Here is a 21,443-nt window from a genome sequence, read left to right as displayed (position 1 = left end):
TGTCATACACATACTTTCCATCACAATCCTAGGGTTAAAGATGCATTAAAACAAGGGCAATAAATCTCTTATACCCTTAATGATTTTTAGGTTTTTCTAGAGATAAAATATCTTAGTTTAGAAAATTTAGTAGCTCTTTCCTAATTAAGTTTATTTACCGAGGTTTATTCTTTGTGAGAAAATCTGTACAATGTACATCAAAAATGAGTCCATTTTCAAATTCTATGGCAGCTACTCTGCTTTAAATTATCTTATATAAACAGATTATTTAAGGGAGAGCACCATGTATGTTTTCCCTATATTTTAGTACATTTAAGGAAGTCACGTATCTCATTGATTATTAATTCTGACTCAAGGAAAGAATACTACATAGCATTTTAATATGGCTTTAATTTCTTCCGTTTAAAAGCTCTATATAGTACCACTGAAAAGAACCAGAAAAAAAGAACTAATTAAATTCATCTAAGTAAATGGTTCTCAACAAGGGACCATTTTGCCCCCCAAAGAACATTTGGCAATGTCTGCAGACATCTTTCGTCAACACAGTTGGGGATATTTTTGGCAAGTAGTGGGCACGGGCTAGGATGTTACAAAGTTTCCTACAATGCACAGAGCATCCTGTTAGAACAAAGAATTATGTGGCCCAAGATGTTAACGATGGTGAGGTTGAGAAGCCAGGACACGGTGTTATCTCTTAATCATAATTTTAAAATGGAAATTGCTTTGTCCTTGTTACTATTTATTATAGGAGATACCTTTAATAATGAGATACAGGCAACTCCCAGAAAAGCATTATCTTTATCCATGTACACTTCCTGGGGAAATGCCTGAAAATGAATTATGAATGAATATTTTATAATGGTAGCTATCTCAGATTTTCATATTTTTTTCCCTTGGAAATTGGTGATGTAATGAAACATCAGGACAGGAATATATGATGCTTTGTCTCTGTTTCTTGGAGCTATTCAATTGAGATAATTTGTCTTTGAAACTCTTAACTGTCTTTGCTGCTACTATTGCTATATTACTCTCACTGTTACAAATGACAGTGAAACCCAATCGACAAGCAGGGATTGAGTGACAATGACAATAGAGTCTGCCTCATGATGCTGTAAAGACACATCAAGCTAACTCATTGTCTTAGCACAGCAGGAAGACCATCGAAAAATCGCTTCTTCATCCTCAGGCTTCACCAAGATAGCAGCAATTTCGCTAGGAAAGTCCAATTTCCTTTGATACGATTTTAGGGCACTTTTTAATAATATATGTGGGCTTCAAAAGTAAATATAATATGGTATGTGATTTTGAGATTCGTTGTGAGATTCTGAGGAACATAAAGAGATTTATTATGGGGAATGTGCTGATCCCATTGTAGAGACTAAGTCCAGCTGGAGTTTCCGGAGAGCCAGTGATGTGAGTGAGTTCCAGCCAGAATCCAAGCAAGAAGGCAGGAGAGGATAAATGTCTCAGCTCCAAGACAGGCAGGCAGAGAGCATATTGTTTTCTACTCAGCCCTTTTGTTCTACTCTAGCCTTTAAGGAATAGGGCGAGGCCCACCCACATTGGGTAGAGCTATCTGCTTTACTGTATCTGCACATTCAAATGTTAATCTCTTCCAAAAGCACCCCTATAGACCCACCCAGAGTAAGTCCCAGCTAAATATCTGGGCACAGGTTGACTATCACGTTGAACCTAAAATAAACCCTCACATCTATAGTTTCCTGGCCTAGGTCCCAGGAGCACAGAGACTTTGAGATCCGGACTTAGGTGGAAGTTTGCAGGGAGGTGATTCAGAAAGCAAAGTGAGGGAGTGAGGACGTGAGGCAGGAAAGTGATGTCAAAGTGTTGATAAGTACACACCTTAATACCGCGGAATTTGTTTTGCGTTTCTGCAAAGCACCGGTTATACCTCTTATAGTGTTTTGCAATAATGTATATACCGATTAATGTTAATGCCGATTACTTGATCATGTTGATATTTCATGACTGTCTTAACATTTTCCAGATGCACGTTTTTCATAAGTAACCAGAATCTCACTTTTGACAACTATGAAATAGGAACGATAATTTTCTCATACATTTTGAAATGATTCAATAAATGGTCCAGATAAGGGAATTAGTACAGAATATCAAGCACCTAAAATGTACTCGATAAATATTAAGACCTCAAATTGAGTAACTTGCCAAAGATATGAACATCCTATATATTATCCCTAATGTATATTATCAAATGGTCCAAAATTTCATATCAATATACATTGATATCAGAAGCAAAGAATAATACCCATTTTACCCTTAGTTATTTTCCTTTTTGTAAAAAATGCATTTTAAAACTTTAAGTGTTTCACCCTTGTGTTAATTTTATTGTGAGAACAAGAGTGTTTAAACCTTTTCCTGTGTGTAGAATTTCTTTCTGGAATTCTTGTTTAAATTGTCACTGACGACCTTTTCTCCATCAGTCTCTTTGTATATTGTTCTTTTTTTTTTAATGTTTTTCAATGTTTATTTATATTTGAGGGAGAGAGAGAGAGAGAGAGACAGACAGACGGAATGAGCAGAGTAGGTGCAGAGAGAGAGAGAGAGAGAGAGTGTCAGAGAACCTGAAGCAGTTTTGTGCTGATGCAGTGAGCCTGATGTGGGGCTTGAACCCACAAACTGTGAGATCATGACCTAAGCTGAAGTCGGATGCTCAACCAACGGAGACAGCCAGGCGCCCCTCTTTGTGTATTATTCTTAATGTGAATCAAATAAGTATAGAAGACATCCCTTTGCTATGTTGCAAATTTGCCTCATTATCTTGTTTTTTATTTTGGATTATGTTTATATGTCTATTTTGAAAATAATGTTTTTATGTAGGTAAGTTGGTTTATGGTAATGTTTCTTTTGCTTCAGTCACATAATTTCTTTTAGTTGAGGTAATACATTATTTGGCATGATACAGTATATTTATTCTGCTAATTTACCCATTATTTTATACTTTCATTTTAATTGATGTCATTCATATGTATTTTCTTTTAGGCTGTTTCTAAATGATTTTTTTCAAGTTTCTTTTTTTCCCAGTCGCTTTGTTAATACACTCTCCTCCCATCACGGATGAGGCTCGTCTTATCATTTCCTGAATCCCCCTGTGTATTTGGGTCCTCATAACACCTACACTATGAGGAATGAGGCTCCCATTTCTACTTAGCAAAGTCTTTATCATAAAGTGACATTTTAGAGAAAGGTAGCTTAATATCTTTTGCAGCAAAACTCAAAGTTCACAACTAATAGCATTCCCAAAATTAATTAAAATTAAATACATTTTTCCCAAGGCCAAAGGTGCTTTGGAAAATGTTTGCTCAGTTGTTTTACCTATATGTGTAATTACTCTGCTGATAGATTTTTGTAAATCTAAAATCAAAACTTGGATTTCTTTTTAAAAACTACTCTAAAATGATAGTTACATTACCCTTCCTCAAATACCATTATGTGTTCGGTTGTGCAAGATGTTACAATTTAGAAAAAAATTCTCTTACAAAAATGGCAAAGAAAATACTTAAAATGTTCTTTTGGAGAAATATTTGAAGCACCATTGAAACTCCTTTTCCATACCCTCCCCCCACACAAACACATATGCAGAAATATGTTTTTACCACACTCTCTACTAAAGAGAGTTTTCTGTGATTTAAGTGTGTTATCCAGTGAGTGACATAAGGTGTTTTTTGTTTCATGTGCTTAATTCTCAAAGATTTCAAGTAGATTATCTAAATGGCATTCTGCAATATTTTATGTGAAATGCCCTATTAAGAAATCATAATATATCCCATATATATTTAGCCTGACATAATTTTAACTGTAATCCATTTTAAAATGTTCTCTGGGCATTAAAATATCAGAGAAAACACAATGGTGATTGCAGGTTTGGGAGAAATGTATTCTTGTTTCTCTCTGCCAGTTTCTTTCTTCATTCTCTTCATTTCTGTTTTCTATTCTTGTCTTTATTTTATCATCTGCTCCTATTTCCAACAAAGTTACCATAGAATTGTAGCCCTCGTCCGCTCCTGTAATGTGGCCTCTGGTCCTCTTTGGAATTAGCGAGCATGTCCTCGCTCCCCAGCCCCTTGGCGTCTCACCCTCCATGCTGTGCTCAAGTCCTCACCTGAAGTCTCCTGGTCACTTGAAGTCCTAGTGTCTAAACTGTTAGGCTCATTGCATCAGAACTGAGACGTAAAAGGTGACAATGCCGGTTATTCAGCTCAACGGCTCTCGTGTTAAAGTGAAAAGGGATGTATTGCTGAGAGGGAAGGGCACGTGATCTGTCCGCTGGTAGGCACCAACACAGCTCTATGCGCCGTTAAGTGTGAAAATATCCCCATGGCAGTTCACGTATATCTACTTCCTGGAGTGTCTGGAGCGACCCTGTCACCCCGGCTTCTTTGGCACTTTCTACAGGTCTTCAGACTTTCCACTGGTCACGCAGCTAGAGAGATAAAGGCACAGAGCGGGGCTCCAGGGCTCTGCTGTAGAGCCACCACTGACGCCCATTGCTGCTGGCAGGTGCCTGCCGCTGTGTACTCTCAACAGGTGCGATGTCACCTGCTTGGCGAAGGTTGCCGCCTTGCTTTCCCAGAACCAACCAGTGTGCTTCTCGTCCCATTCACTCTTACCCCTAGTGTGATACACACAAATACACCTATTGCAAAGTCTTATTTATTTATTTATATGTTTTTAAATGTTTATTTATTTTGATAGAGCGCGTGTGTGAGTCAGGGAGAGGCGGAGAGAGAGGGAGACAGAGAATCCCAAGCAGGCTCTGCCCTGTCAGTGCAGAACCCAGTGTGGGGCTCGAGCTCATGAACCTTGAGATAATGACCTGAGCCGAAGTCAAAAGTCAGTTGCTTAACTGACAGAAATGGATTTGGTAACTTTTAAGTCCACTCATTTATGATATTTTTTTATATAAGAGTGCTGTAATTCTTTTTTTTTTTTTTTGCATTATACTGAGATAACTTTCACAGCATATGATAAGATTAGAGAAATAAGGTCAGTGTATTAAATAGCATTATGCTGTGTGTGTTGATCATGCATGTACATATGACATGTTCATACATGAAAAACAGTTGTTACTACAGAGGTGTGAGTATATGCAAGTGTATACTACATTTACATATACAGTTGTTTCATCAGTAGCCAATGAAAATATCTGCTCTACATGATCTTATCCAGGCACACAAGCTGCTAAAAGCATATGTCCCCATCTTGGTGATAGGCTGACTTCATTTATCAGTTATATTAGAGCATCAACACCCATAAATATTAAATATGCTCTTTGGGTAGAAACTATCTGATGGGGGGGCGCCTGGGTGGCGCAGTCGGTTAAGCGTCCGACTTCAGCCAGGTCACGATCTCGCGGTCCGTGAGTTCGAGCCCCGCGTCAGGCTCTGGGCTGATGGCTCGGAGCCTGGAGCCTGTTTCCGATTCTGTGTCTCCCTCTCTCTCTGCCCCTCCCCCGTTCATGCTCTGTCTCTCTCTGTCCCAAAAATAAATAAAAAAAAAAAAAAAAAAAAAAAAAAACATTGAAAAAAAAAAAAAAGAAACTATCTGATGGGTCAAAAGGAAGGAGGGAAGGAAAGAAAAAAAGGACACTCCCAGACATGTCTTAGCATAAGTATCTTATAAATATTTATTTACCTGTGTTACAGTTTACTATGTACATAACATTTTGTAAGCAATGCTCTGAGTTCAATAACCTGTATGTTTTGCTCTAGGGAAAACTTGGTAAGATGGCTTCCCCTCAAATTAATATTTTAATGCAAATTTATATTATATCTTACAGACATTTTGTCATCACTGACCATTTTAGTTGCTACTTTCCAAGTTATTCTGCTTTAAGTTTTCATGCATCTGTTTCCTACTCAGAAAGTTTTTATGAATTGCTGTGTCTCTATCATCATATTAGTCCAGAACTTACCTGAAATTCAAAACCAAATAGACATTCCAGAGTCTGTAGAAAAACAATTAGGGTGATGACTACTTTCAGGATCACTGTATTTTCAAAGCCAGGTATCAGTGAATTGATGGCTACATACTTTTAAATCTCAGAGAAAGTTTTGGTACATTTTTGTGAAGCCGTCCGTGAATGTGAGGTATATGGCAACGACACACTGTAGATATTAGAAAAGTCAAGACTTCACTCTTCCGCGATGGAAAGTCAGTTAATAATGCGGGGTAATTGTTTAGACTTTTGTAAGCTTTTCCACAAAACTAAATTAATAAATCAGAAGAAACCCTTTGTCATGTTGAGACTATCAATTTTGGGTTCGGAAAATATTTGTCACGGATCACTATGGATACTTTGTAGATGAACTTGTGTATGAAGTGGTCTTGAAATATGATTCCCATATGTTTCTGCTCCTGCCAGCTGAGGGAGCCTGTGGAGGGACCCTGCGGGGAACCAGCAGCCACATTTCCAGCCCGCACTTCCCCTCAGAATACGGGAACAATGCCGACTGTACCTGGACCATCCTCGCTGAGCCCGGGGACACCATTGCCTTGGTCTTCACCGACTTTCAACTAGAAGAAGGGTACGACTTCTTGGAGATCAGTGGAACAGAAGCGCCGTCCATATGGTAAGTCCTGGGGAAAAAAATGTGTTTACCCCAGATACAACAATAGGCTTTGTTATATGGTTCTCCTTGGACATTCATTGGCAAACATGAGTGTTCTTTCTTTGCTTTGCTATTTTGACTGCTAACAAAGCCCTCTATATTGTGACTGATCTCAAAGTTTCCAAGATGTCTTTGCGTCGGTATTTGGAGCCGGGAAAGTTAGGTGCACGTGGGCACTGGAACATCACATGCCCTCATTCTCGACTCTTACAAAGCAACAGAGATGATGGTAACCAGGCGAGCTAAGTTAGTTTTGGATTTGTTCCGGAGCTGATTCAATGTAAACAGATATTTTTAGACGATGGACATTTTAAAATGTCATGTTACCAACCATTTATCTACTGTGCTGCAGATATATGACTGCGTATTTCTTTTCCTTCCTGACGATGTTGCAACTATGAAGGGTCACAGGCAAACCATAAATACTAATGCAACATACATATGAAATTAATCAACTGAGGATCACTTCTCTGGCATGTATGCTAGTGGAGACAGAAGGAAACTGGGTCTAATCAATTACGGCGAATCAATCTAGGTCTTGGTATTGCTGGTGAGAGCAGCTTTAGTTGTGTCCATAAGTGCAGTTGAAGAGGGAGAATCCAAAGAATAGATGTTTGAAGTCTTTATGCCTCAAATTAAGTCATTTGTCGTGAGTTGTGCTGGTTTTTGTTTTATTTCATTTCTTAGTATTTTAAAAACCCTATCAGTACTCTATTTCAGATCTTGGATGATAAGCTAACTTGAATACACACACAGACACACAGACACACACACACATTCAAATTAGGGTGTAAGTCAGAGGAGATGTTGGCCATTTATACGTTGGTAGAGAATATGAAGTGAGTGGGAATATTTATATGGGTTCAAGTTTGCATTTCCATGTAAAGACTAAAGGATAAAAATATCAACCCTGAAACATGACATCAGATTAGATCACCTGTCTTAAACCAGTTATTTAAATTGAAATTTATTTTTTTCTAAGGCTCAAAATTCAAAGCAGAGGGTTTATATTAATGGGTGAATTATTTCCTTACGTTAGTTACACTGTGATTATATTAAATGTTGCCTCAATTAAGAGAAAAATAACCGTTGCCTCTCTGGCCTTTGCTTTATATTTGATTCATCTTAAACAAGACTTTGAGATGAGTGGGTTTACCCATTTGTTGATTTCGTGTAATACAATCTGAGACGTTCAAGAATTGGTTGATAGTACCTCTCTCCCTTTGTGTTCCATCAGACTTAGTGGAAATACCTTGTGAACATAATGCTGGGTGTCCTGGGTTCTCTTCCATGTTCTGCCAAAAATATCCTTGTGACCTTGGACGAGTCACATCACAGTTTATATAAGTAGGGAAGCTACTGGATATCTAGTACACTGGATATGCATTACCTATCTATTGAGTTCATATTCTCTGTCAATCACTAAAAGACAGCCAGGGATGTAACATTTTTAGCTTTAAAATTACATCGTTCTGGTTTTCAGAAATTCATTGCAATATAAAATACATGGTGAGTGTCTCTCAGAAACTGTATGATTTATGGTAAAGGCCTTGTTTACGAGAGATTCTGCAGATCGTGGGCACCGACCGACTACCTTGCTCCTAAGATGTCAGGTTGGGAAAGAGAGAAAAAAGAGAGACATCTTTGACCATGATGTTAGAACCCATGGTCCGGACAGCTTCTGCCAGACAGACTTAGTTTATGTAAGAGAGGAAACGTGGAGGTGCAGATGTCCGTGTCAAGGTCTGAAATAAAAATAGGGCATGTGAAATCAGAACGAGACACAAGTCTCCAGAAGGGCTTGTGGCTCTTATAAGCACATTGTGACTTCCCACTGAGAGGCACGAGCTCATTCATTTCATTCATTTTAATTAAAGATGGCAGGCGGGAGCTAAAGAATGTTGTCTGAGTTGTTGCCTGTTTCTTCTTGGCTTATCCCTGTTGATTTCTCTCACATCCCCCTCCTTTCTGACTAATCTCTGTTTTCGTGATCCCCTGCTACTTGTCCCCAACAACTTCAGTATTGGACTCAGAAAAGTGTTGAGGATGGGGCCATTGGGCCCCTGTGAGGCCTGAGAGCAACAGTTCCTAATGTTTGTCGGAGAGAGAGCTGGCATGGGGGCCAGGACAGTGGCCCGTCTTCTTAGTGTGTGGATTCAGGCTAGAGGACACTTTCCAGCTCTGAAATATATCTAGGTATCTGCCAGGGCACCAAGATTCATGATCTGTGAACACATCGGAAAAACAAAAAACAAAAACTGGGCAGTTGTTGGGAAAGTTCTTGGTGGGAACTTTGACCCTGTTTGTGTTCCTTCCAGTCTGGCAAATGGGGTATCTGGTTGGACTCAACATGCTCTTTCTCTCGATGGCTACTGTTAGATAGAGTTGTGTTCATATTGTGTTCCTATGACAATCTGTAGTGTCCTCTTGGCACAAAAGCCCTGGGGTTTCTTGTTAATATCCTCTAACTTTTATTGATGAAGAAGCTGGGAGCAGAGATCACAGACCACAGGGTATCACTGGAACTCAGGCTCAAGGCCTCCAACTCGGAATTACGTTTCCTTCTCACTCCACCCCAATCCCTGCAACAGGACAGTCCAGCCAGGTGTAGACTTGATGCTCTGTTGGGAACTCACTTCCCCTCGTAGATTTCACGGTAAAGCCTCAAACAGGTTACTACCACAGAGAGTAACCACCTGAGAGGCGAGTTTACACACACGCTGCCTCGATAGAGAGTCGGAGCGGAGAGAGCTTTTTGGGGTGACGCTTCACGTTTCTCATAACTACAGAAGAACTGTCTTGACCTGGCCATGGCACGTTTACACAGGACCCACATCTCTCTTCCATGGAGGCTATAACGGAATAGGTGGCTTTCCTAAATCACTATGGAAACACGCACGGGCACATTTGTAATACAAAATAGAATCACTTGAAGTCCGTTTTTAAGATCTGGACAAATGCGTAATATGGCTTATCTCAAAAAGACTATTGTTTTACTATCATTTTAGACTGACAGTCTCTGAAATGTTTAATGGTTCAAATCGGTATGTTTAAAAGATTTAGCATCCCTGTACTTCAAGGAAGACCCTAATAGAGCGCAGGTGGGTGGTGCCCCCCCCTCAAGCACAAGGCTACGGAGCAGTGACAGTCGGTCAGCGTGCAAGTCTGAGTGTGGAGTGCACAAGCACATGTAATTTTCCAATAATCCATTTTTCAATACCAAAAATACAAGCAAGGGCACTCTCAGGAGAAGCTACTTGGAAAATTGTTAAGAACAATAATAGGATTAGCTTTATTTTCATTGAATTTGGAGTGAAATTACCAACTCAGCTATGTTTTATGCAAGAGTTACCATGGCTACAGCGGAACAGTCTAAATGTGGTGAATGATGTCATGTGCCAAAATTATCCATACATTAAATGTGGAGGGGTTCGTCATCTAAACCGAATCCACTCTATATACATTAGATAAGGCTGACTTTTTTTTTTTTTTTTTTTTTTTTTACTAGTCAGCTTCTAATTTTCTACAGGCTAGCTTCTTATCAATACCCTACTGTAGCAGAGAGCTGTCATTTCTAATTCTCTTTGCCCCATGCTCTGGTAATTATGATTTTTCTTGCAATTCAAAACATGGTTAGCAGTGAATCTAGTCAACTTTTCTTTATTTCTGAACTGATTTGACCGTCTAGCCTATAGCTCATAACCCAGGAAATATCAAGGAGAAAGTAAATTGATTTTATTTCAGAGTTAACCTACTGTGGTGTCTAAATTAAGACTTGGTGGTTAAAGGGATGAGGAACAGATAGTCTCGACAGGAAACAACTAATGGAGCATTTACAATCTTTCAAACATGCATCCTATCATGAGAATAATTTATGCATCCCCTTCTGGGACAGGTAGCCTGTGAGTAGGGTAGAGAAGGAAAGGAAATGAAGAACGGGAAATGCACTTAAAAAGCATCCCCAAACACACGTAAATGCATCAATTCCTCGAAAGTCTTCAATGACTGAGGCTCAGGCCATCCAAAAAAACCCCAAATGCCTTATTGTGCCATTCAAGGCTTTGCACTGCACACACAGCCTGCCCTCCATATGACCACACCTCACGCCAAGCATCCTTCAGTTTTGCCTCACTGAACACATTCCTGTCTTCACTGAAGCACATATTTGCATCCCTTGCACATGTGTTCAGGTGTATGGGAATCCCACACCAACCAATTTAATAGATGTTCAATCACTGTAACTTGATCTTAGCCAAAAGTCCGAGAAGCGATTATCACTGTAACGCTTACAATGTCCTATAGACGGCAGCCCACTTAAGTCCTACAGGTGCAACAGTTTGTACGGTCTCCTCCTCTGGAAAATGTCACTGATAACAAAGGCGAGAATGATTCTGGGCTGCTTTGGATTCGACCTGCCTCATTCTACCAGTAGAACATGTTACTTTATGATTTCTTAAGGTTTCAGTTATTCACTAACCAGTATAACTCCGCCACTTTGTCTCTCTGCATTGTACAAGGCGACACTTGAGGGGACCAAAAGAAGTTTTGGAACTGCACTTTATTTTGTCCCATTAACCAAGCATAATCTCGCTGTGAAACCAATCTAATCAGGGCCTTGCTAAAGCCAACACACAACTTCAAAGAAACTGGAGAAGCTGAGTGAGCTTCAAAGAAGCCTTGAAGGGTCAATTAACACCTGCGATGTTTATCCAGCTTGTCACTTAATTGAGATGTGACTTGCTGCTTATTTAATTTCTAATGAGGAAGGATTATAGAGGCTTACCCAGAGTGACGAACTCCCTGGAATGAACTCTTCCACTCCCCTGCCCAAGGTAGAAGAAAAGGAAGGACGCTCCCCTCTCCCCTTATTTTATTTAACTGTTCATCTTGAAATTATTTTATAGAGAATTTGCAGAGCTAGCTCAGAAAGGTGCTGTGTATCCTGAACCCACCTCCCTCCAATGTTCACGTCTTATACAACCATAGTATAATTATGGAAACCAAGAAAGTCATACCGCCAGCAGGCAACTAACTAATGTACAGACTGATGTGAATTTTTCCGGCTGTCCTGCTGGTGTGATTGTTCTGCTCCTGGAGCCACCAGGCAGTGAGCTAGGCTTCTTTTACCTCCTCCAGCCTGTGACTGTTTGGCGTCATCTTTCTTTGTTTCCATGACCTTGACTTCCCTCATGTCAACAAGTCGGTCCGGTCACGTAACTCTGGAAAGGCAATGGCATTATTCAGGAACATGGAGACTATATAGCAATGTCCCTTTACCCCCAGTCGAAATAACTGGGGTTTCTTTCTATCATGTTTTCCATTTTAAATTTAAATTCAGGAATCATAGTCCACAAAGCTATTACAATACATGCATGTCAGCATTTTTTGTGGACTCCTGTGACTGCACTTTATTTTGTTCCCATTAACCAAGCATAACCTCGCTATTAAATCATAACCAATTTATGCTTTCATAGCATAATAAGCATGACATAAACAAGAAACAAGTATCACATATGTATGTATGTATGTATGTATATGTAGAGATATGTGTGAATTTCTGTGTATTGTTTGTATATATATATATGTATATATACATATGTACACGTGTTTGTGTGTGTATATATATTCCACGTATATGTGTACATATGTACACACACATATGAATTTCCATTTTTTTCTGAACCTCTACAAACTGGCCAGAAGTCTAAGGATATAACTAACATGATATTATTTTAGCCCTTTTCCTAAACCCTTTTCCTTTTTTAAAATTTTTTTCTCAACTTAGTTAACATACAATGTAGTCTTGGCTTCAGGAGTTGACCCAGTGATTCATCTCTTACAAATAACACACAGTGCTCATCCCAAAAAGGATCCTCCTTCATTCCCATCACCCACTTACCCCACCCCCATCAACTCTCAGTTTGCTCTCTGTATTTAAGAGTCTCTTACGGTTTGACTCCTGAACCCCTATTTTAATTAAAATATTTTTATAAAAAATATTGTAATATTTTGTAATCGAGTAATGTATTTTTACAGACACTGTACTGAATGGTAATATTCATTGATCGATGGCTATGTACCAGGCAAGTGGAAACAACAGCCACTTCTTGGAGATGCTGCTGTCCCCGTTTTAGAGATGAGGAAAACAAAACCCAGCGGAGTTCAGTCTCTTCCCACACAGCTACCAGGTGGCAGAGTGGGGATGTAAACAGAGACCATCCTCAGCCGTATTTCCAGCCATATTTAAATGCGTCAAGATGGTATTTCTTGATTGGCTTTAAACCAGGAGAATAAATGCAGTATGCTGGTGCTTCAACACCAGCCCATCTCAGCGGACCCCAAGGAAGACGTGAGGCCACGTCAAGTCCAATCAGCCCTGTTACTTTGTGCTGTTGTCATCATGAAATATGCTTCTCAACTTTCCCTTTTTGTGTGTTGTTAACTATATAGCGAGGTAATAACAGATATACATATATGTATACTTTTGGGTACAAATGCAATCTTGGATACTGTAAGGATTCTAAGATGGGACATACGTGACTGGTCTGAAGTTATCATAAAGTTTTGGCCTAACAGTATAAATACTGAGGCTTCTTGATACAACTCTGGCTCATTTAAATTGTAGGGAGATGGGGGAAACAATGGCCAGCTTAGATCATCTCAAACCTGTTGTTACCTCCACCACAAAACTCCAAAGAGAAATAAAGGAAAATTTATTTGATAACAGCTAATTGTAGCCAAAGGAGAATTTCTACCTTGAAATATGACATTCTTTTGCCTGTGTCATCCAAACGATAATTATTTTTTCTGAGAAGGTTAGGGAATCCCTCCCCCCCACCATCTTGAAATCATTTTGCAGAGAATTTGCCGAGCTACCTCGGAGAGTTGTTGTATATCCTGAACCCACCTCCCTCTAATGTTAACATCTTCTACAACCATAGTATAATTATGGTAAAAGCCGTTTGCACATAGTATAATTACAGTAAAACCAGTTCGCACTCTCCGCCCGCCTCTCGCATTGGTCGCCAGCGGCCCTGGGACGCTGGCAGTAAAGGAGTCTCTGGAAGTGATGTTGCTCTCCTACAGGCGGAGCGAAGCAGGCAGGCTGTGTTTGCAAAGGTTCCAAACGGGGTAATTTTTTAAGGCACTTACTGCCTCCCATTTTCCCCAGATGCACCTTCTGCTGGCACTGAGGGGCCTTTCATGCTGGAATTCACCTGGAGAAGACAAGCAGGAGGGCTCTACTGGGCCAGCAGGAAGCTTCCGCCTTATTCTCAGTCTTTCAGCTTATGTGTACCCAGTTCAGTCCCAGGCAGGTGCACTGGAGGGGAGGGGCTTCCCACCATGCTCTCTCCTCCCCGGGGTACAGGGCTATCCACAGGGGCCACTGTGCCACTTCCTTGCACGAATTAAGTCTGACTTGGCTGTTGGCTCACAAATGTCTGAAATACCACCTGAGTAGTTCATCTTAGGGTAACTTTCATTTCGGCTGGAATCAACCTCCAAAATTTCAGATGTACACGATTGAGGAAGCTAAAACATGACCTATTCTAGTGAATAAATAATTGCATTGTAGAAAATCGATATAGTTTACTTATGGTAAACTTATGTAGTAGCCATGGAGAAAAGGCAATATTTTCTCCTATGACTGCATGCATGATGACCAGACCAAGGAATAACAGAAGAGAGAAAAATAAACCATATCTGCCTCCTGATGATGGGAACCATTGGAAAGATAGATAAGTATCCCGGGGAGAGTCCCAGAGCCATGTTTCTGTGTCACAATCAGGGCAGATCCCACACCGCAGAAAGCACAACTTTGTCGCAATATTGCTCTTGTCATGAGGCACCCCCACGGCTTGACCTCAGTTTATTGGAAAATACATTGCCAACGTGGATGGAACTGGAGAGTGTTATGCTAAGTGAAATAAGTCATACAGAGAAAGAGAGATACCATATGTTTTCACTCTTATGTGGATCCTGAGAAACTTAACAGAAGACCGTGGGGGAGGGGAAGGAAAAAAAAGAGAGGGAGGGAGGCATACCATAAGAGACTCTAAAAACTGAGAATAAACTGAGGGTTGATGGAGGGTGGGAGGGAGGGGAAGGTGGGTGATGGGCATCGAGGAGGGCACCTGTTGGGAGGAGCACTGGGTGTTGTATGGAAACCAATTTGACAATAAATTTCATATTAAAAAAAAAGAGAAATACACTTCCTATAACTTATTTATGTTGGAGACAATGGGGAAATTTTTCCCCCTTAGAGATTTGAATTCATTTTGCAAAATACATGTTTTTTGTAGTCACAGGTCTGTCCTTTTGTATGTGGTCTTTTGTCCAGGGAATGAAAGAAGTACAATTAAATTAACATTTTTAAATAAATTTGCCTTTTAAAAACACACTGCCTTTCATAGAGAGTTCTATTTTACTTATCCTCAAATAATCATTGCAGACTTTCATTTATTCCCCAGGTCACTCAATTTTTACCTCATGGTGTTCCAATTATATATGTTGAGATCTTCATTTAAAGTTTCTCTCACAAGTCTGAATATCGAATTTTTCTCTTTCTTCTTAAAATAAAGTCTGTATAATTTCATGGAGGACTGGTTCGGAGAATAAGGTAATTTTGTGCAATCCAACACTTCGGATTCATCCTACCGGTACACGATGCCATGCAAGCTTAATAAGCCCTTTAAATGAACAAGGGCTGGGAGCATTAACATTTCCCGTCTTTTGACTTTCATAAATAAAAGCACCTAAGTTATTCTGATTTGGAACCCTTGAGGGAATTACAGTGTCATTTCTTAATAAACATCTACATCTTGGAGGTTTTGATTCTCATGCAAGGTGAATTTTAGCATAGGTGGAACATGAGAAATCAAACACCATCACTTTATTGTGTGGAAGAGAAAGCCGCATCCTAAAATACAAAGTGCCTGCCCTACATGCACCATTGGTTGGTGAAGAGAGAAGCTAAGTCTTCTGTCTGTTATCAGAGCTACTTGTGCCGTACTGGGAAGCTGGGGGCGTGGGGGGAATATCCCCTTTTATTCCTCCTTTTCTTCCTGGAAGCAGGCAGGACAGCAAGGTTGCCAAGGCAAGACTGTGGATTCAGCTCTCGGTGTCAATCACACTTGGGCTCTGGTTTTGGATGGGCAACTTGGTGAGCCCCATGACCTAGAGCAGATTTGCTCTCTGCAAGTTGCGGGTCCCTGTCTGTAAGATGGAAATGATCACGACAGGCCCTCGGAGGCTTGTTAAATGGAGCAAATGAGGGAAGGTTTGTAAAGCCCTCAGCACAATGCCTCCCAAACGCAGCGATTTCTTTAACGAGCTGCATGCTTGTGACTCTAAGAAATGGTCCCGTCACAAGTTCAGATTTCTACCTTAGAACCCAACAACAAGCTTTTAAAGTGAAAATCTTGATTTAAGAAAAAAAAAAACACACAACTTAGTTTCTAACTTGCTCTTCAGTCAAAAGTCTATTTTCATTAAATAAGTTTGAAATGCTTGAAATTAGAAAATCACTCTTCTATGCTGGACTTTTAAAACGTGTCTTATCAGACAAATCCCTCTGATAATAAAAGCTACAGTCATAAAATTGCTTTACAAGAAAAGTTAGAACCAAGTTGCAGAGCTCCCTTTGTTTTTGGCAATGTGTTTAACCGTAGTAAATCATTTTTAATATTCAGGGATATCACTGTATTCACCATTCACTTTCTTGGAAATCCACATGCTATATGGGTCCAGATCATTATATTATTAATGGTATACAACTTAGTAAAAAAAAAGGGGGGGGGGATCAGTAGAATTTATACTAAAGCATGGATGAATCTATTTAGCAAATACTGTTTGAGTACATAGCATGTGCTAGAAGTTGTGATATGTGCTTGTCTAGTGCTTCTCAAATTTTTATGTGTGCAGGAATCACCTGAAATCTTCTTAAAATGCAGATTCTGATTCAGTAGAGTTGGGGTAGTGAGATTCTTCATTTGTAACAAACTTCCAGGTGATAGGGAGGCCACCATTTGGTGGACCAGATGAGCAGTGAAGTTCTAGAGTGTTTGTGGAAGAAACATATTTGACAGTGAGTTGAGTAGAGTCCTATCTAGTTAAATTTCAGCTGTAGACTATAGCTTATCGTACACCACATCCTCAGAACTTACTCATCTTATAACTGAAATTTGGTGCCCTTTGGCCAACATCTTCCCGTTTCCCCCAAGCCCCAGAAACTACCATTCTATCCCTGATTTTATGCGTTCACCTTTTTTTTCCCTAGTGTAGATTTCACATCTAAGTGATATGTGAAATACCATCCAGTGTTTGTCTTTCTCTGCCTGCCATTTTACTTAGTATAATGCCCTCGGGGTCCATCCCTACTGTTGCAAATGGCAGGATTTCCTTCTCTTTTAAGGCTGGATGATATTCCATTGCACATATACACCACATTAGCTTTATCCACTCATCCGTTGAGGCACACGTAGGTTGTCTTACCTGTTGTGAATAATAGTTCAGTGAACGTGCAGTGTGGGTGTGGCTCACTCCTCAAGATAATGATTTCTTAGATTTCTGCTTTTGATACCTTACTGGCCAGTGTGACTCAAAGATCAGGTAGAGGACATCGCATTCACCAAACATATTTGACAACGAAGCCTCTTTTTGACAGAAAATAGATTAACATGTGGGAATAGGGGTCTGTACGTGGCTGTCCCTCTCAATGTGGTGCAGACACCGGTCTGACCTTAGCCCTCTTAGTATTTACTTTCCATTGTGTACTTTAAGCTGAGAGTGTCTTGATTCCAGCCTGCTGTTTCTTCTCCCATGGCTCCAATGCATTTTCTCTGTCTACAAAGTCTTCTCTTCTGTGCTGCCAGGAAACCCCTAGTAATCCTCAACAGCTGAGCTGTTCTTGTCAAAAGGGAGCTGGCCTTGGATGAAAAGAGATGATAGGTTAACCATTGTGCCCTTCCCCTCGGAGTTGGGCAATTTGGCTTAGTTATTCAGACTCCCAGTTTTTGTTTCCTGACTATAAAATGAGGTTAATAATGCCCATCTTGCTGGGCGAAGGTTAAAATATAGGTCAGGATCTGTCGATGTACCCAGTGTAGAGATGCCTGATAGACTGTATCCATTAGTGATCATGATGCTGTGTATGAAAAATGACAAATGAGCAAGAGACTAACGAGACGCTACCAGAGCTTGAGGAGAGAGAAGTAATTCCCGAGTGAGGTCATCAAAGACTATTTCACAGAAAAGTTGGGATGTGACATGCACCCTGGGAGTAGAAAGGGTCTGGATAGAAAATGTGTATGGGTATTGTAAGCACGGGGTGTATAACATAAAAAGTACAGATGTGGAGAAGCACGAGAAATATTCAGGTGGTATGAGAGAGAGCAATCTATTGTCTTTGATGGAACAAAATGCCATAATTTTGATGGCAGGCTCTATTTTTTCATGATAAAATGTTCATTGTGTTCCTGATATCTACTCATGTAAAGAGAATAGTGCTTCAGGAAGCTGAAGGTGATTTTGGCATGTTGGAGGGATTGGAAAAGAGGAAAGGGAAGATAATAAACAGTTACAAGTGTCTGTGAGGAGGACACACAGAATTAGACTGTTTGGTCACAGGGGTAGAAAGACAAAGCAAAGAAATGATGCTGTTGGTAGCCACTAAAGTAGGATGCTGGACTTCGCAAATAGATGTTCAGGGCTCTTCAACTTTCAGCTAAAGCTAGGAACTTGTTAACAATCCAAATGTCCAGGACTCACGGCTCTGAAGTTTGGGGATGGCTGGGTGTGTCCAAGGATGTCCATTTTCATCAGCACTCTGGAAGCATTTGAAGGAACTCAACTTTTAGAACGATGTGGGTGATACATGTAGAAAGCTTTATCTCATAGCTAGAGCGAGGGCAGTTACTCTTGGCTACATTTCCTCTGCCTGCCCTTCATTCTCCTGCCACCACAGAGTACTGCCTCCTTTAAAACAGAAATGCTCTTGGGAGACTTTCTAAGGCAGTGGGTCCCAAATGACCTGAGGGACCCTGTTCATTTCACCTTATCACTCCCAGCAGTGTGAGCCTGGATCGAAGAGTGGGTTCCTCCTATAAGGAAGTAGGGAAAGAAGCAGAACCACAGGAAATAGCAAAGAGCCAGGGTGGGGTTCTGCCTTAACCTGGAGTAAGAATATAATGAAGGAAACTCTTGGGCCAGAGTTAGTAAAAAGAAAAAGACAAAATCTGGTTAATGCAGAAGGATTTGGAATGTACGAAGCAGGAAAGCATGATAAATTGGAAAATCAAAAGTATTTGGTGGCCAGACAGACCCAGGGAAAACGTTCCACACTCAGAAAGTCTTGGTAAGAACTCTGATATTTACCTTGTACACGTTTCATGACAGTATAGATTAGTTTGGTGAAGAAATGTGTTGGAGAGGAATAATTTTTCTCTGCCCTTCAAGATTCTTCTGGTGGGTCTAAGAATTAAATTGACACGAGACAGATTAACAGGACAACATCTTATTTCATTACATATGTAACAAAACATCAGAGGTTCCAAAGACAGGCAAAATCAGGCACATTGTCCTTCTGGACTACGGAGAAGGGGGTAGGGCTCTGAGGCTTCAAAGGGGAAGAAGGCAATTCCCAGGAATGATGGAAAGAGTACATGGTGGTTAAACAGATGTTTGCTGCGCCACACAGAAACAGTGGGACAAAGAGAGGACTTCGATCAAGCAGGCCTTGCCAGGGTCCTCCCTGGTTCATATTATACTGTGTTTATCTGTGGTGATAGTGCTCCTCCCGCAGAGGAGGTCCTCAGTCTACATTCTTGTAGACAGTAAGCCAGGGCTGGGGGCAGCAAAAAGAAAGACCTTGTTTTGAATCTTTTGTTTCTTAACAAATAATCAGCCTAGGGGTGCCTGGGTGGCTCAGTCCATTAAGCATCTGACTTTGGCTCAGGTCGTGATCTCACAGTCCATGAGTTGGAGCCCCGTGTCGGGCTCTGTGCTGACAGCTCAGAGCCTGGAGCCTGCTTGGGTCCTTCTCTCTCTGTCTCCTTCTCTCTCTGCTCCTCCCCTGCTCCTGCTCTCTCTCTCTCTCAAAAGGAGATAAACATTAAAAAATGTTTTAAAATAATAAAAAAAAATAATCAGCCTAAAATAATCCACATGCCTGAGACATGTATTTTGGGGTGGCAAATTTTGGTCGCGTCCAGCCTCAAATACTAGAAGGCAGCCAGCACCCCACACAGGGAAACTGTTAGTATTTAAAAGGAGAGCAAGCAAGTAAGCAGAATTATGTGCACGTTTTCTTTAACTGTTGAAACGTGGTAATGGCCAGTTTTTAAGCAGTGATTCTATTTTAAAGTATGTGTGAGTGAGTGTGTGTGTGTGTGTGTCCCAACAAGAAGGTAGTTATGCATATATTTATTCTCTATTGAAAAAGAAGAAGAAAACAGTGTAATATGTAATCCTAATGAATAGAAACAGATATGCCTGCTTAAAAAACCATTTATTCTCAGCAAATGTGCCTTGTTGATGATGGGGGAATATCCTAATGCATAAAGTGGGACTTTAATTTATAACACATCGGTGCTTCTTGGGTACCTTCTAATTTGCCACCAGCTGTGAGAAGGGACGAGGAAGGCGCCATTTGCATCCATCATGCCACATCCCGAAGTTTGGAGGAGCACAGGATCTACGGTGTCATTTTTCATACGGGTCACACCTGAGTACCATAAAACCTGCAATGTTTTGAAAGCCGAGATTACGGATATCGTCATAAAGAACTGGTCAGAGCAACAGTAGGGGATCAGTTATTTTTTTTTTGTATCTGGATAATCCACCTCTCCCCACCATCACCAAATTCAAATTTCTGTGTTATTTATAAGCTTTCTGTGAATCACACTCAACGCTGAGAGAGAAAGTATTAATTTTCTAAACATTCAAGGTTTCTTTTCCTTTTAGGCTTCCTCCTTGCTCCTTTTTATCCCTTGCCCGAACTTCTTTCTGTTTCCTGCATTTTCTCGCTCACGCACATGCACGTGCATTTGTATATTTGAGCATGCGTATTACGGGCTTGGAGCCCTGAACCAAGAAAACACTGTTTTATTTTTTGTTTTTTTAAGAAAAGATTGACAGTTTGTTCAAATCGTGCTCTAGCTATACTTTTTCTTCCTTTAAAAAAATTAAAATATTATACGTGGCTCGTTTTTTTCTTAATATGCCCAGTTGAAAGTCAAAATATCGTGCTTATGGGGGTGCCTGGGTAGCTCAGTTTGTTAAGTGTCCAATTTTGGCTCAGGTCATGATCTCACAGTTCACAACTTCGAGCCCCGTGTCGGGCTCTGTGCTGACAGCTCAGAGCCTGGAGCCTGCTTTAGATTCCGTGTCTCCCTCTCTCTCTGCCCCTCCTCTGCTTGTGCTCTGTCTCTCAAAAATAAATGAAAAATTTTAAAATATTATAAATAAATAAAAGCATTAAATTTTTTTTAAAAATATCATACTTATGAATGCTGGATTCAAAATGAGCTAGTCACTGTTTAACATCATATTCCATTATAGACCCTGCACTAATGTGTCTCTTTATCTAGCAGTATCCTCTTAGAACCAAAGGTACTAATTGCTTTGAAATTGGACATTCTACATTGGAAAACAACTAGTCAGCCAAAGTCTACATTTGCTCTTTGGCAGTGATCAGAATGTGACTCAGTACACTGGGTGCATGTGTGAAATTTCAGTGAGAACATCAATCTGGCGTTTGAAGTTAAGCCGGCCCCTGAGTTGGAGGTATTGTTTCAC

The 21,443-nt window shown here is 40.3% G+C and overlaps 1 protein-coding gene across 5 annotated transcripts in view; it reads left to right on the top strand.

Annotated features, from left to right (window-relative positions):
* The window catches only part of CSMD1 (CUB and Sushi multiple domains 1), a 2,004,702-nt gene that overhangs the window by 994,677 nt on the left and 988,582 nt on the right, over positions 1–21,443 (top strand). For all 5 annotated transcript variants that reach the window (XM_053900776.1, XM_053900775.1, XM_053900774.1 and 2 more), the window contains one exon: positions 6,401–6,608. In XM_053900776.1, the coding sequence (XP_053756751.1) occupies positions 6,401–6,608 (208 nt within the window). The remainder of the gene's footprint in view (positions 1–6,400; positions 6,609–21,443) is intronic.

The sequence above is a fragment of the Panthera pardus genome, unplaced genomic scaffold (genome assembly GCF_024362965.1).
Source record: "Panthera pardus isolate Hobbes unplaced genomic scaffold, ASM2436296v1 HiC_scaffold_13, whole genome shotgun sequence".
Taxonomy (NCBI): domain Eukaryota; kingdom Metazoa; phylum Chordata; class Mammalia; order Carnivora; family Felidae; genus Panthera; species Panthera pardus.
This window is presented reverse-complemented; position numbering and strand designations above follow the sequence as displayed.